Source organism: Labrus bergylta, chromosome 19 (assembly GCF_963930695.1).
Source record: "Labrus bergylta chromosome 19, fLabBer1.1, whole genome shotgun sequence".
In the NCBI taxonomy this organism is placed as follows: domain Eukaryota; kingdom Metazoa; phylum Chordata; class Actinopteri; order Labriformes; family Labridae; genus Labrus; species Labrus bergylta.
In genome coordinates, this window is record NC_089213.1 from 12,085,576 (window position 1) to 12,100,480 (window position 14,905).

The window sequence follows — 14,905 nt, forward strand, 5'->3', positions numbered from 1 at the left end:
CCCGAACCGGCCGCATTCACCTTTTTTTTAATTTTTATTTTTTTTAGCTTTATTCAAGAAGAGTAATGCGCATATACAGTCAGGTAAACAAAAAACAACATCACAAGTCAGACAGACGCATTTAAATAGTGAAATCATTAACGTTTAATTTCGCACAGCATTGTGGGTGGTAAAATACAATTCATTTCCTGAAAGCACGCTTCCGATCCATACTGCATGAAATCCGGAAGTTAGTATCCATGCTGAAATGTTCAGTATACTGAGGTAGACCCAAAAAATGCATACTGAATGACCACGAAAGTTCAGTATACTGAAACTCCCTACTGAAAAGTACGTACTGCCTACTGAACTGTGGCTATTTGGAAAGTGCCCTAGTCTGGAAGTTGGTCTGGTAGCTGGAGAGGTGTCAGATCACTTCCTGAGTACTGCCGATGTGACCTTGAGCAAGGCACCAAACCCCTGCCCCACCAGCTCAGGAGCGCTTGCCATCAGTGCATCCACAGGATCGTGTGTGTGTGTGTGGAGCATGTTCAACAACACAGCGTCAAATGTAATCTCCCTCTAATAATTAATGGAGGATATCTTCTTCATCTTCATAGTAAAGAAATCAATGCACTAATCATGTATAAAATCAACAACCAACAACCCAAACTGATGAGAATAACACATTAAAAAATATTCCACATTTATGTAAATATTGCGGTGTAGGTACGTTACCACTGAATCTATCCGGGCTGTTTTTTTACTTCCTGAAGTAACCTTTCTCACGCTTACATCAGCGGCTCAATTCCTCATGAAAGTTTGATTCACATTTCAGATTCATTTCAACTCAGAAAATTCTACACAAAAGTCTTCACAACACGCTTCAAAGTGATGGTGAGAAACAGGGCAGTCTTACCTGCAGTGAGGTTACAGCTCAGGAGGAAGGCAAACAGGCAGCAGCTGATGATCACCTTCATCTTGGCACTGACTTCTGTCACAAAGTGAGCACAGTTTTTCTTAGAAGAGAACAGGAACTCGACCGTCTACGTGCCAGCGGGTGTGTGTTCCTCTACCCTAAACACCCACATTAGTAAGTTATAAGAGTGAGTCTGTGACTGTTTCAATCTGTGGTTAATGAGCGCTGAAGTTTCCTCTTCTCTGAATGTTTCACCCACCACACAGTCAGCGCCTCAGGTATGGACTCATAATGAGTGTTTACCTTTCTGAAAGATGTGAAGTCATGTCTTAAAAGTAAAATCGTTATGTGACCAAAGCTGCATTAAATCTGTTGGATGCTGACAGGTCAGGGAAAATGACAACAAACATGAAAACAATCAACTCAGTCATTGTCAGACACATTAACACCATCATCACTATTGCACTTCCACTGAAGTGGCTTTATTTATAACTGCATTGATATTTGTATACCTGATAAAAAGAACAATAAACAAACTAGAGCGTGTGAAACCTGGCAGCTGTGACCTGAAGCTGCTGCAGCTTCCTCTGCTTCTTATGGCCTCTTCCAACTGCAAGTGGCATCTGAGACCCTTGAGCACCACCTACTGGTTAAAATGTGTCAATTCACTCAGACTTTTTCAGTGACCCTGTCTGGAGAACTTGTGCTGAAACCTCCAGAAGTCAACGCAGAAGTGCAAAAACACTGCAGTTCCTCCAGTGTCCACTTTAGACTGGCTCCAAAAACGGCGGATTCCCCATTAGGTCCTATGTTAAAATGTTTACAGCAGAAATAAACATGTCCACAGCCTGATACAGAAACAGGTTTGATCTCTAGAGCTCATCTCTTAATTAGGGGTGTGGCTGTGTTGACCGACAGGAGAACACGTTGTTGTTTCCCAGGAGGTTTAAGCCCCACCTCTGCTCCGCCTTTTTGCCCGTTTTCCAAATTCATCTAAAGATAAGTAGAGTCAACTTTTCCAATATGGCGACCACCATTTTCTGGCTTCAGTGGGGGTGGGTGACATCACTTAGACTACGTTCATGTTTTGTACAGTCTATGGTAAAACTTGACTGAATTTGGTCAACGTGAAATATCCCTTAAAATAATGTTTCACAAACAGCCAATGTGTTTTCACTGTTAATTACATTAGACAGTAAACAAAGGCAATGCACAGAAAAGGACGTCATGGCAGGAAGTCATTTATTGCTTACTGCTAGCTACCAGGAGCTTAATACCAAGGGGCAACCTCCGGTCTCGAAAAATGAAGCCAATGCGGAAGTACAAAAAACTGCAGTTCCTCGAGATTCAGCTTGAGGCTGGCTGCAGAAGCGCCGGAAGTGCCATAAGCCCACAGCCAAAAAAGCCCGTTTTTACCACAGGAATCAACATGTTTACAGCCTGGTTCAAAAAACGAGATATATCTGATGAGTTGACAGCCCCTTCTCCTCACACTGTGGTTCAGTTTTTTTGGGTAAGTGATATAGTAGTGTTATATTTACGGACCTAACTTGTTTAGCGTTAGCTTGTAAACCAGTCGGCTAACTCTACTCAGTGTAGCCCATTATTCACGGTCAATGGTTTAGAAATGTTTGTTGTTAAGATGTTGAAAATAATAAGTTTGTGACGTTAGAAGCTAAAGGTTCACCTCAGTGGTTAATGGCAGACTGTAAATATGGTTATCTGATGTTATGATGAATGTAATACTCCACGTAAATGTCGACATTAAAAAACAAACTTTGTGTAGTAATTATCCGTCAGTAACATAAACTGAACTCAACTGAACCTAATGTGCTGTGTAGGTTATAGAGGATGACATCAACGTTACATGGTTGATGTAGTGTCTTAAGATTTGTGCAAACTGTTACCAAATTTAAAAAAAAATTAACTTTGTATGAGTTCAGTGAAATTTAATATGGTTATTAATATAGTTCTTAATCGTTACAGATGCTCTTCCAAAGAATATAGCAGTAGAAATATAAAAGATATAAATAACATATGGAATGAAAATAAGATATAAAGTATATATATTTGGGCTGGGCAACGATTAAAAGTTTTAATCGCGTTAATCGCATGAGTTCCTGTGATTAATCACGATTAATCGCATTGTTATACGCAAAATCCAATAATGAATTCAAAAGTAGTGTATAACGCACTTTTATTGTAAATGTACTTCTCAACTTAAACAATGTAATCAAAGCAAATAAATACAAAACTAAAGCTTATTGCCACTGCAAGGGCATAATGTCATTCTCTTTGTTATATTAAAAAAAAAAACTGCCCAGAAAGGTTTTAGGCTAAGCGGTATAATGAAAATGTCAGGACGCCATTTTTAAAGTGGGGGAGAGTGTGACAGGTCAATTGAGAACATTGATGTTTATTGTTTGGTTATCGTGGACCCCACAAACACATTTTTGTTGTACTTGTCATTTCGAAATTCTTTCGTTTAAAATCTTTTTTGAATTCATCTTCAAAGTTGCTAATGTTAATGTATTTTTCTGAACTGCAACATTATTCAAGCAGTCCATGTTGACATGTTATTAATTAAATGCGCTGCATAATCTACACCACTAGGTGGAGTCTGTGAGTGAGAAACAGTGACATGCAGGAGTTCAGAGAAGAAGAGTGTTGTTGTTGTGATGCTCCGGAGTTAGCAAGAAAGCTGTCGTTATTATTCAGCAGCTGAAGAGACTCTTAGGCAGAGTGAATGAAGGTACTGGGTCTTTGTTAAACGCTTAAATAAAGTGAAGACAAGTGAAACGACCTTTCAGCGTCCGCCTGAGTTTCTGGCTGCAACATATTTTGGAGTACTTATCAAGTACTCCGGTGATAAGAAAATTCAACTTCGCAGTGGTTACAAATAACTTCGGCTCTGTGGACTGCGCCGTCTGGAAGAACTTTAAAATGAAAATGGCCATGTAAAAGTTCCGTACCCTTCTCCATGCTTGATTATCCGCCAAAAGCAACATACTAGGCTCACGATGGAATTTTACAAAATAAAAACCAGTGAGCAAAATACTTTTACAATAAGAAAATAACTAATAAAAACTGCGTTAATGCGAGATAAAATAATTGTTGGCGATAATTGATTAATTAGTTAACGCGAAAATAACGCGTTAACGTGCCCAGCCTTAATATATATATATATATATATATATATATATATATATAAAGTACAAGAAATAGTTTAAGGATACAGCCATGTATCGAGCTCATATTAATAATAAATTTATTTATTTAAGTTACTGTATGTTCTGTACTAAAGCACAGAGAGTTGGGACCTGTTAATGATTTAAATAATTCAGGTAATATTTGTTTCATGTAAAGATGAAGTACTATCCACAATAAACTGCTTAATTTTTCCTCACACAAAATCTGAGGCAATTTGATGTGGAACATCATTGTGTGAGTGAGAGAGCTGAAAACAGCATGATTACAATAAGGTTTATCTTATTAACTTTGAATAGATGTTGATTACCTGAATACTGTACCTTTGTTGTCTGGGTAGTACACTGTTGAATTTATAAATGTGCTCTTACACACAGATGAATACAGAAAAATAGATGAGAACAAACAAATGATTTCATGAATAACTGATATTTTCTCTCTTTCTTTGCCATCCTGAAGACCCCTCACTAAAAGTCCATGTTCTCCAGGATCCATGTCACATGCTCGAGCTTCTTCCGAATGACATTTCAACAGTCGAAGTTCTGGTGAGAGAAGATGGCCAGCAGATAAGACAGCAGTACATGAAGGAGCTCCACAGGCTTCAGAAGAAGGAGGAGGGTTTGCACCTTGGAAGACTGTATTCATGCTGTTCAAATAAAAATAGATCTCTTCCAAACAACTTGCAATCAAACCCTTTTCTTCCCATTTTGAAACCCTTTGTCCAGTTTAGATGGGAGAAGTTGATATTATGTGATATTATCTGTTATTGATCTTATTTACTCTTGATGTATCTTGATTTAAGAATGGGGCTGTGTTTAAGGGCAAATTTAGCAATGACTCTGTTCCATCCCATTTTAAGAAATGAACTACATTAGTATTTGGTAAAAATGTCAAAAGAATAAAAAGTTGTGTAAAAGTAGACTTCCTTCCCTTAGCTATTGAGTTGAGCATTAATGCACATTTTAGTCTTGTCATTTCAAATCTGAAATGTATACTCATAAGTAGACATAAAGGAGTGCATTTATATAGAAATATTTATTTAATCTGAAAAACCACATTCAAAAAGTCTGTTTTTACAGCAGAGATTAACATGTTTACAGCTTGGTACAAAAAAACAAATAGGTCTGATTAGCTCATGTCTCGATCGACACACACTGTACGGGGGGTGAATGTTTTGATGACCTATAGGTTTTGATTTGATGAAGGATAAGAGTTATTCACATTAAGGCGTGTAGCTGACCTGATTGACAGGCGGGCGCGGTGTAACGGTTTGTCAGGAGGCTTAAAACCCGCCTCAGCTCCAGCTCTCAGCCTGTCGTGAGATTGACTGAAAGTTAGACTGAGACAGCATTTCCAGCATGGAGACCGCCATCGATGGGACTTCAGTGCCCCCTGCAGGAACAGACGGGTGAAGTCACTCAGGCTTCAAACTTTATTATTTACAGTCTCAAGTGGAAACAAGGCTTCTTCTTGAAGAAGCAGGTTTTATCGACAACTGAAGAATTTTCCGCTCAAACTGCAGACGTCACGTCGTTGTTGTTCTCGGGTGTTTCAGGTTTCTCCAGTGAAAAATATGGGCTTTCACTCGACTGCGTCAAATCTGCAAATGGAAAAGAATAAGTCTTGTCTGTTTGGCAGGTTCATTTGGTGGGATTTAGATTTAGAATCTTGAAACCTAAATATGTTTCCCGCATTTAAGGAGCTAACTGTTACCTGTGTAATCGCCATCTACTGTGTCTCTGATGCAGGAGAAAGACAAACTTGCTGTTTCTGGGATGACCAAGAATGTTGCAGCAGTGATGAAAAAAACAAAACAAAGCTCAGTCAGCTGTCTAAAGCAAGCTTTGGTTTTAAAAAACCTTGGTGTAAAAAGAAGCCGTATAAGTTAATGTTAGCTGGTTCTGTATAATAATGCTTGTTGGTTACATTTTTTAGACAGATTAAACCAAAATGATCCCACGTATTCCACCATCTCTGAGCTTCCTCTGATGGAGAAGCCAACTGGTAATACTTTTACGTTTATACTGAAAATGTTTGTTAAACCAAATATTCCTGGTAAAATATAGAATATTTTGTCATGTTTTCTTGCAGACACAATTCTACCTAATGAGTCCTCTTACTCTATAAAATAAAAATAACTTTTCTCACCATTTTTTGGCTGAAACAATACATCCGGTATTTCTTCATAAAGAGCTTCTTCTTTTTTACCTGCAAAGAAAAAGGCGGACACGACAGGTAATCTGGACTTTACCAAGTCGGACTTTTAAGATGAAGAAGAATGCAACGGTTTTTCTTTTTCTTTTGAGTTCAAAACCAGCTGAGGTAAGATGAACTCTTGCTTTATGAGCATGTTGTAGACTTACTGTAAACTTACTGCTTTAATAAAATAATTGATGTTATGGGGCGCCAATTGTAAAGTTGCGCACACTACAAATAACAACAACATTTCTCCACATTCAGCCCTAAAACATTACTTTTTATTCACATTTAGAGAAATATTTGTGAACTTTGTCATATTTTGTGAATAAAAATGTAAGATAATTTCATTGGCAAATATAAATGTTAAATATTATATCTAAATGTTGAATGTTTTATCTCAATGTTAAAAATGCATGTCCTGATTCTAAATATTTAGCTATGTTTCTAAACATTTAGCAACGACTTCTAAATATTTAGCTTTGATCCTATATATTTAGCTAAGATTGTAAATATTTATAAACAAGGCTAAATATATAGAATATAAACAAAATATTTAGCAACGACTTCTAAATATTTAGCTAAGACTCTAAATATTGAGCTTTGATTTCTAAATATTTAGCTTTGATTTCTAAATATTTAGCTAATATGCAAATTCACTCTACCGCCCAGTGCTTTGAAAACCCTGAATTGCGGCCAAAACGGCCCTTCTAATTTGTTCAACATTATCAAAATCCCGCCAGTCTCCTGTAGGAGACAATGGTTGGATCGCTTCCTCAAACTTTTATTTTGGTGCTTCCGGTGGGCGGTAGAGTGAATTTGCATATTAGCTAAATATTTAGAAATCAAAGCCAAATATTTAGAAATCAAAGCTAAATATTTAGAAATCATTGCTAAATATTAAGAGTCTTAGATAAACATTTAGAAGTCGTTGCTAAATATTTAGATTATATATTTTATATATTTAGCTTTGATTATAAATATTTACAATCTTAGCTAAATATATAAGATAAATAAGATAAGATAAGATATACTTTATTCATCCCAGCAGGGAAATTTAGGTGTTCCAGCAGCCAACATACATACAAACACACAACACAACACAAATATATACATACATATCCCACCCATACAAAAAAACATGAGCCCACAATACAGTTTGATATATGATATGTGCAACTCAGGCTAAAGTTTAAATGTCTTCTGTCCTTACTTAAAGGGGAGTTGTTATAAAGTGCAATTGCAGTATGTAAAAAAGTATTTTTAAATCTGTCGTTTTTGCAGCTTAGCTGCCGTAGCCTCCCACTAAAAACACTCTTTTGTTCACTCACGAGATTGTGTAAGGGATGCATGTTATTGTCCATAATGTTCAACAGTTTCTGTATCATCCTTCTCCCCATCACCACCTCCAGTGGCTCCACAGCAGTCCCCAGCACAGAGCCAGCCCTCCTAATCAGCTTGTTAAGCTTTTTAGAGTCACAAGCCCTGATGCTGCTGCCCCAACAGACGGCTGCAAAGAAAATGACACTTGCCACAACAGTCTGATAAAACATGGATAACATTTTGCTACACACATTAAAAGACCTAAACTTCCTCAAGAAGTAGAGTCTGCTCTGACCCGTCTTGTAGACAGCCTCTGTGTGGTGCTTCCAGTCCAGTTTATTGTTCATGTGCACCCCCAAGTATTTATAGCACTCCACCACCTGCACCTCATCCCCAAGGATAGAGATGGTGCTTAGCTCAGGCCTGTCCCTCCTAAAGTCCACCACCATTTCCTTGGTCTTTGTTACATTTAACACCAGGTGGTTCTTCCCTCTCCATGCAACAAAGTTATCTACCAGCATCCAGTATTCTGTCTCCTCTCCACCACTGATACACCTTACTACCGCAGTATCGCCTGAGAACTTCTGTAACTGACAAGCCTCAGAGTTATACTGGAAGTCTGAGGTGTATAGTGTGAAGAGGAAAGGGGACAGCACAGTCCCCTGCGGCGCTCCTATGCCACTGACCGCCCGCTCAGACACAGACCTCCCCAGCCTCACAAACTATGGTCTGTCAGTCAGGTAATCCATGATGTTGTGGTGTCTACCTGCATCAGCTCCAGCTTCTCACGTAGCAGTACTGGCTGAATGGTGTTAAAAGCACTTGAAAAATCAAAAAACATAATCCTCACAGTGCTATCAGACTTGTCTAGGTGAGAGTGGGCTCTGTGGAGTAGGTAGATGATGGCGTCCTCAACCCCCACCCTTGGGCAGTATGCAAACTGCAATGGGTCCAGGTAGCTGGTCACCTGTGGTCTCAGGTGGGCCAAGACCAGCCTCTCAAGTACCTTCATGATATGCGATGTTAGGGCAACTGGTCTGTAGTCTTTGAGGGCAGAGGGAGAGGGTTTCTTGGGGACCGGAACAAGGCAGGATGTTTTCCACAGCACTGGCACCCTCCCCTGGCTGAGGCTGAGGTTGAAAAGATGCTGTAGAATGCCACATGTGTGGAAGTGTGGGGTAGGGGTGGGGCACGGTGGGGGTCAGAGCATGTTGGGGGGGGGCAGTGGGTGCCATCCAGGTAACTTGCGGGGAGGGGGGGGGGCCTTTGTGAGGGGGGAGAATGTAGGGTCTGGGGAGGTAGCCAAAGGCCTCGTGCTGAACCTATTGAAGAACACGTTCATCTCATTGGAATCTCGAATTAGAATCTAGAAATAGATTAGAATCTCGTTTTTTCTGGCAGGATAGTCATATAAGATATATGAAGGCTCTACGTCACGCCCGAGCTGCCTACTACTCCTCTCTAATTGAGGAAAACAAAGGCAATCCTAGATACCTTTTCAGCACTGTAGCCAGGCTGACAGAGAGTCATGGCTCCATTGAGCCTTGTATTCCTCTAGCCCTCAGCAGTAATGACTTCCTGAGTTTTTTCAACAACAAAGTTCTAGACATCAGAGACAAAATTGGTAACCTCCTGCCCTTACCTGGTGCGGATACGTCTGATACGGCAGAGACAGTTCCAGGACCAGACATTAGTCTTGACTGTTTTTCTCCAATCAACCTTTCAGAGCTATATTCCATTTTTTCTGCGTCGAAACCGTCAACCTGTATTTTGGACCCAATCCCAACCAAGCTGTTTAAGGAAGTTTTTCCCTTAGTTAGCAACTCTATATTAGATATGATCAATTCGTCTTTACTGGCAGGCTATGTACCCCAGGCATTTAAAGTAGCGGTAATCAAACCTCTACTTAAAAAGCCTACTCTGGACTCAGGAACTCTGGCTAACTACAGGCCTATATCCAACCTTCCTTTTTTCTCGAAGATCCTGGAGAAGGTGGTAGCTAAACAGCTGTGTGACTTTCTCCATGATAAGTTTATTTGAGGAGTTTCAGTCAGGATTTAGAGTCCACCATAGCACTGAGACTGCACTAGTTAGAGTTACAAACGATCTACTTCTAGCCTCAGACAGGGGACTCCTGTCTGTGGTCATCTTGTTAGATCTTAGTGCTGCTTTTGACACCATTGACCATCAGATCCTGTTGTACAGACTGGAGCATTTGCTTGGAATTACAGGGACTGCTTTAAGTTGGTTTGAATCCTACTTATCAGATCGATCTCAGTTTGTTCATGTTAATGATGAGTCCTCTATGCACACTAAAGTTTGCCATGGAGTCCCACAAGGTTCAGTGCTTGGACCAATTCTCTTTACATTATATATGCTTCCTCTGGGAAATATTATGAGGAAACACTCCATACAGTTTCATTGTTATGCAGATGATACTCAGCTTTATGTATCAATGAAGCCCGATGGCACCAGTCAGTTATGTCAGCTAGAAACGTGCCTTAAGGACGTTAGGACCTGGATGACCAGAAATGTTTTGCTACTTAACTCAGACAAGACTGAAGTTATTGTGCTAGGCCCTAAGAACCTCAGAGAGACTTTTTCTAGTGACATTAGCCTGGCATCTAGCACCACTGTTAGGAATCTAGGAGTTCTTTTTGTCAAGATATGTCTTTTAGCTCTCACATCAGTCAAGTTTCAAGAACAGCCTATTTTCACCTTCGTAATATATCCAAGATTAGGAATATCCTGTCGCAAAATGATGCAGAAAAACTAGTTCATGCATTTGTTACCTCCAGACTGGATTATTGTAACTCTCTTTTGTCAGGGTGCTCTGGCAAATCTCTAAAGACTCTTCAACTGGTCCAGAACACTGCAGCTCGTGTACTGACCAGAACCAGGAAATGGGACCACATCACTCCTGTCCTGGCTTCTCTGCACTGGCTCCCTATACAGTCTAGAATAGAATTCAAGATCCTTCTTCTCACCTACAAAGCGCTAAATGGCCAGGCACCATCTTACCTGAAGGAGCTACTAGTGCCATACTGTCCCTCAAGAGCGTTGCGGTCCTGGAGTGCAGGCCTGCTGGTGGTACCTACAATCTCCAAGTGTACTATGGGGGGTAAAGCCTTCAGTTATCGGGCTCCTCTCCTCTGGAACCGCCTTCCAGCCAGGGTCCGGGAGGCAGACACAGTCTGTATTTTTAAGAATAGACTAAAAACTTTCCTTTTTGATAAATCTTATAGTTAGTGCTGGTGTACACCAGCTCTTAGTTATGCTGCTATAGGCTTAGACTACCGGGGAAACTGGCACCTTCAGCTCCTCTCTCTCTCTCTCTCTCTCTCTCTCTCTCTCTCTGTGCATATACAGTACATCATATTACTGCATGTATCTATCTGTAAATCTCAGTCACTAACCACCTACTTTCCTGAGAGCTCTTGAGCTCTCTTAGGCTCCTCAAGATCGTTGGTTGACGGCCTGCCAGAACAAATCCCTTTCCAACCCCAGCGCAGTCTAGGCCTGTGAAGGCTGTTTCGTCATGAGCCGGGGATCCGGCCGAAGATTTCTGCCTTTTAATAAGGCAGTTTTTTTCTTACCACTGTAACTTTTACATCTTTGCTAAAGTGCTCATGATGGAAAGGCCGGGTCTTTGTAATATAGCAATAAGTAAGGTCTTTTACCTGCTTTTTGTAACATAACAATGAGTAAGGTCTTTTTACCTGCTCTTTTGTAATGTTAACAGACAAAGAGTAAGGTATTTTACCTGCTTTTTGTAAAGTGTCTTGAGATAACACTTGTTATGAGTTGACGCTATACAAAATAAATTGAATTGAATTGAATTGAAATTGGCCCTTTCCTGACTACCTTCTGCCTGATTTCCTTTCACCTTGAAGCCGGTTATGGTTTTCATACCGTGCCACACATCCCTTATGTTGTTCTGCTGGAGCTTGCTCTCCAGCTTCCTCCTGTATGCCTCCTTGTTTTCTCTCAGCCTCACCCTCAACTCCCTCTGTACACTCTTCAGCAACTCACTGTCACCGTCCCTGAATGCCTTCTTCTTTTAGGATCAAAGCTAAATATTTAGAATGTGATCTAAATGTTTAGAAACGTAGCTAAATATTTAGAATCAGGACATGTATTTTTAACATTTATATATAACATTTAACATTTAGATAAAACATTCAACATTTAGATATAATATTTAACATTTTGATTTGCCAATAAAATTATGTTACATTTTTATTCACAAAAGTAAATATGACAGTTCACAAATATTTCTCTAAATGAGAATAAAAAGTGAATTTTTTAATTTTTTGGGGCTTTTTGTGCATTTAATGGAGAGATAGGACAGTGGATAGAGTTGGAAATTAGGGAGAGAGTAGGGAATGACATGCGTGAGGGGAGCCACAGGCTGGATGCGAACCTGGGCCGCCCGCTTGGAAGGCTAATAGCCTCCATACATGGGGCGCGCGCACTAACCTCTGCGCCACCAGCACCCCTGATGTCACTCATAATTAAGGGATTCATTTAAGCAGTCTCCTTGTTCAAAGTGGTAGGAAGTTTTTAAATCTTTTGTGGGTGCCACATGGCCTCTTTTGTCTGACGGCTGAGAAGCTCAATTTGAAGTGAGTTTTTATTTCATTTTATTTGCATTCATGTCTTTTTGTGTATTTTAACATGAAGGCGTAATAAAGCTTAAATCTGAGCCGAGCTCCCAGACGATCGGGATTCATTTGGATCTCCATACATCCAACAACTGATCGTGAAAGTGAGTTTCGTTTGCTGCTCTGCAAGGAAAAATACAAAGAGACAGGCATGGCCCAATTTGGGGCTTGTCGCAAATATGTCCAAATAATCCTGAAGTGTGTGCCACCACGATTATTTGACTGCTCCCTGTCCAGGATGTTGTGTATTTTTTGCATCTCGCACACATGGCATTAAGCACCTTTACGTCTTCTCGGCCAGAATTTCATCCAGATTCTTTTTCTGTTTTTTTTATTTGGATCGTCCCCCGTTTTTTGTTGTTCTTCTTCTGTATTGTGTAATTATATTTAAATATCTCATATTCTGCTTGATTTATAGACAATATTGTTAACAAGAAGCATTCATTTACCTCCTTTTTTAAATCTTCTTTTTTTACAATAGACAGTGACTATAATGATGAGGATGATGATGAGGATGATGATGAAGATATACATCCATAACACCAAACCAGCAGTGTCTTTGGAGTCTGAAAAATCAAATCAGAATGAATAACTCAAATTCGATCGATGGTACACAGAGCAGGCTCTTTTCATTCAGTATTTGAATAATTATTAAAGTAAAACATAAAATAACAAAACACTAAAACCTTTACAAGTCAGACTTGTTGGTTCTATGTTTTCTGAGCCATGAGATGTACGAACCGTCGTGATGGTTAATTTGAAACACTTGTTTCTTTACCTGAGTCTGTCGATTGTGTTGAGTTTAAAGTTGTCGTTAAAGTTGTTTCTTGTGTCTTCCATCCTTTTAGTTTGTGGGTAAAAATAAAACATAGATTTTGCAATATTTTAATTAAAGACTAGATTCACGTTGCAGTCAAACACTTCAATCAAAATATATCACAGAACAGTTTGACCACTTTGAAAAACGTATCTAAGAATCTAATCAGGCTTTACTGTTTTAATTCAACAACAGTGTGACTAAACCTGTGTGGATGTAATTTGATAGTTTCTTTATGCTGATGCTTTTGAAAAATGGAGATAGGTTATAACGCAGAAAGGTTTACAGACCGATGCAGAGCTGGCTAAACACTGAAGCTTCAGTGTCCACCACATGGCAACCTGCCAGGAGGGGGCGGGGGGAGACAGCTCTCTACAATGTTTTTAGTTTGGACTGCAGTACTCATTTTAAACAAGGTGCCAGAGTTACATACTGCTCCTTTAAGGACGAGTAGTACATCAACTAAAGTAGCTTTGATAAGTCTTCATTTTTCTGATTTCTAAAATGTAATCTTGACTCAAGAAGGTTATGAAATAATTCTTAAATAAAACTTTTTTTAATGACAATATTATAATCAGGGTCAACTTACTCTTATTGTCCTCATCTGTGGATTCGTTGTTGGACTTTTCTTTCTTTGTTGTTGCCATGTTACTGTTTGCCGTTGTTAATGGAACAGTTGTTGCTGCTGCTGTTTGTCTTGTAGGTGGTTTTGTGGTTTTAGCCTTGTGACCTTCAGTGTTAAACAGAAAACAGTTATAATACAAGAAACAGAAAAGAACTCTCGCTCAGAGGATCATGGGCTGAATGTGAGAAATGAAAAAAAGCTGCGGTCTTTTTTTTTTTTTAGATGTGTCAAATATAAAGTTTTCTCACGACTTGGACCAGTTGAATGAAGAGGCTAGTGTAATAATAATAATACTACAGAAAAATGCACATCAAATCAATTTGATGCCAAGAGCTCAGCTACACATCGGCTGGAGTTTTCTAACAATCTACACTTTAATAGTTTGCTCTTTTGTTTGTTTGTTTGTTTTGTTGAGAGATCAGAAAGAGTTATGCAATTGTTGAATTTTTTTGTTTTGTTTTTGTTTTATTATCATTTAATTCTTTCATCATTTCATACATAGGTCATAAAGTCATAACCTTTTTCTGCTTTCAACATCTTGAAAGAAGAGAGACTTTTTGGCTATAAAAACCCTGTAGAAAATCTGATCGGGGTTCCTTTTTGCTTTGCAAAACGAATCCACGTCACTCTGACTTTTGAAATCCCATTTTGGGACTTAGTCTCTGAGCCAAGATCTTTTAAAACCTCAAGTGTCTACACTCACAGGTTTAGGTTTGGTCTTTGAGTTTTGTTTTCCTTTTCCATTTTTTATACCTTTTACTTTTACTCTTTTGTATTTGCATTTGGAATATCATTTGAAAATGTTTATAAATTTTCAGAAACTTTTTGAAATCATTTTCTGACTGAAATCATTTACACCACAAAGACTGGAAGTTCCCCTTAAGGACCCCGTGTACCTCAGAAGTTAAGTTTTGAGCAGTCACACCACGGCACACTTGTCTTACTGATTTATATTACACACTTCATACACACCAAACATCCTAGCGGGGGGAGTTCACAGTTATTCCCTCTCTGGGGGGTAATCTAGAGTCCTATACCAGGGGTTATCCTTGAATCTAATTATTCTAGAAATGAATGTTAGGCAGATAATCCTGGGGCTGTGATTATAACTTGTTCATCTGTCCTCCAAAGGGTGTTAGAGTAGTAATTTTACATAGCTCCTTCCACTAGGAAAG

General features: G+C 39.1%; 1 protein-coding gene across 4 annotated transcripts in view; it reads right to left on the reverse strand.

Moving 5' to 3' along the window:
- The window catches only part of LOC110005421 (mucin-22-like), a 76,689-nt gene that overhangs the window by 26,223 nt on the left and 35,561 nt on the right, over positions 1 to 14,905 (reverse strand). For all 4 annotated transcript variants that reach the window (XM_065948160.1, XM_065948159.1, XM_065948161.1 and 1 more), the window contains 5 exons: positions 13,695 to 13,835; positions 13,067 to 13,129; positions 12,738 to 12,854; positions 6,254 to 6,313; positions 899 to 973 (listed from right to left, as the gene is read on the reverse strand). In XM_065948160.1, coding sequence (XP_065804232.1) covers positions 899 to 973; positions 6,254 to 6,313; positions 12,738 to 12,854; positions 13,067 to 13,129; positions 13,695 to 13,835 — 456 coding nt within the window. The remainder of the gene's footprint in view (positions 1 to 898; positions 974 to 6,253; positions 6,314 to 12,737; positions 12,855 to 13,066; positions 13,130 to 13,694; positions 13,836 to 14,905) is intronic.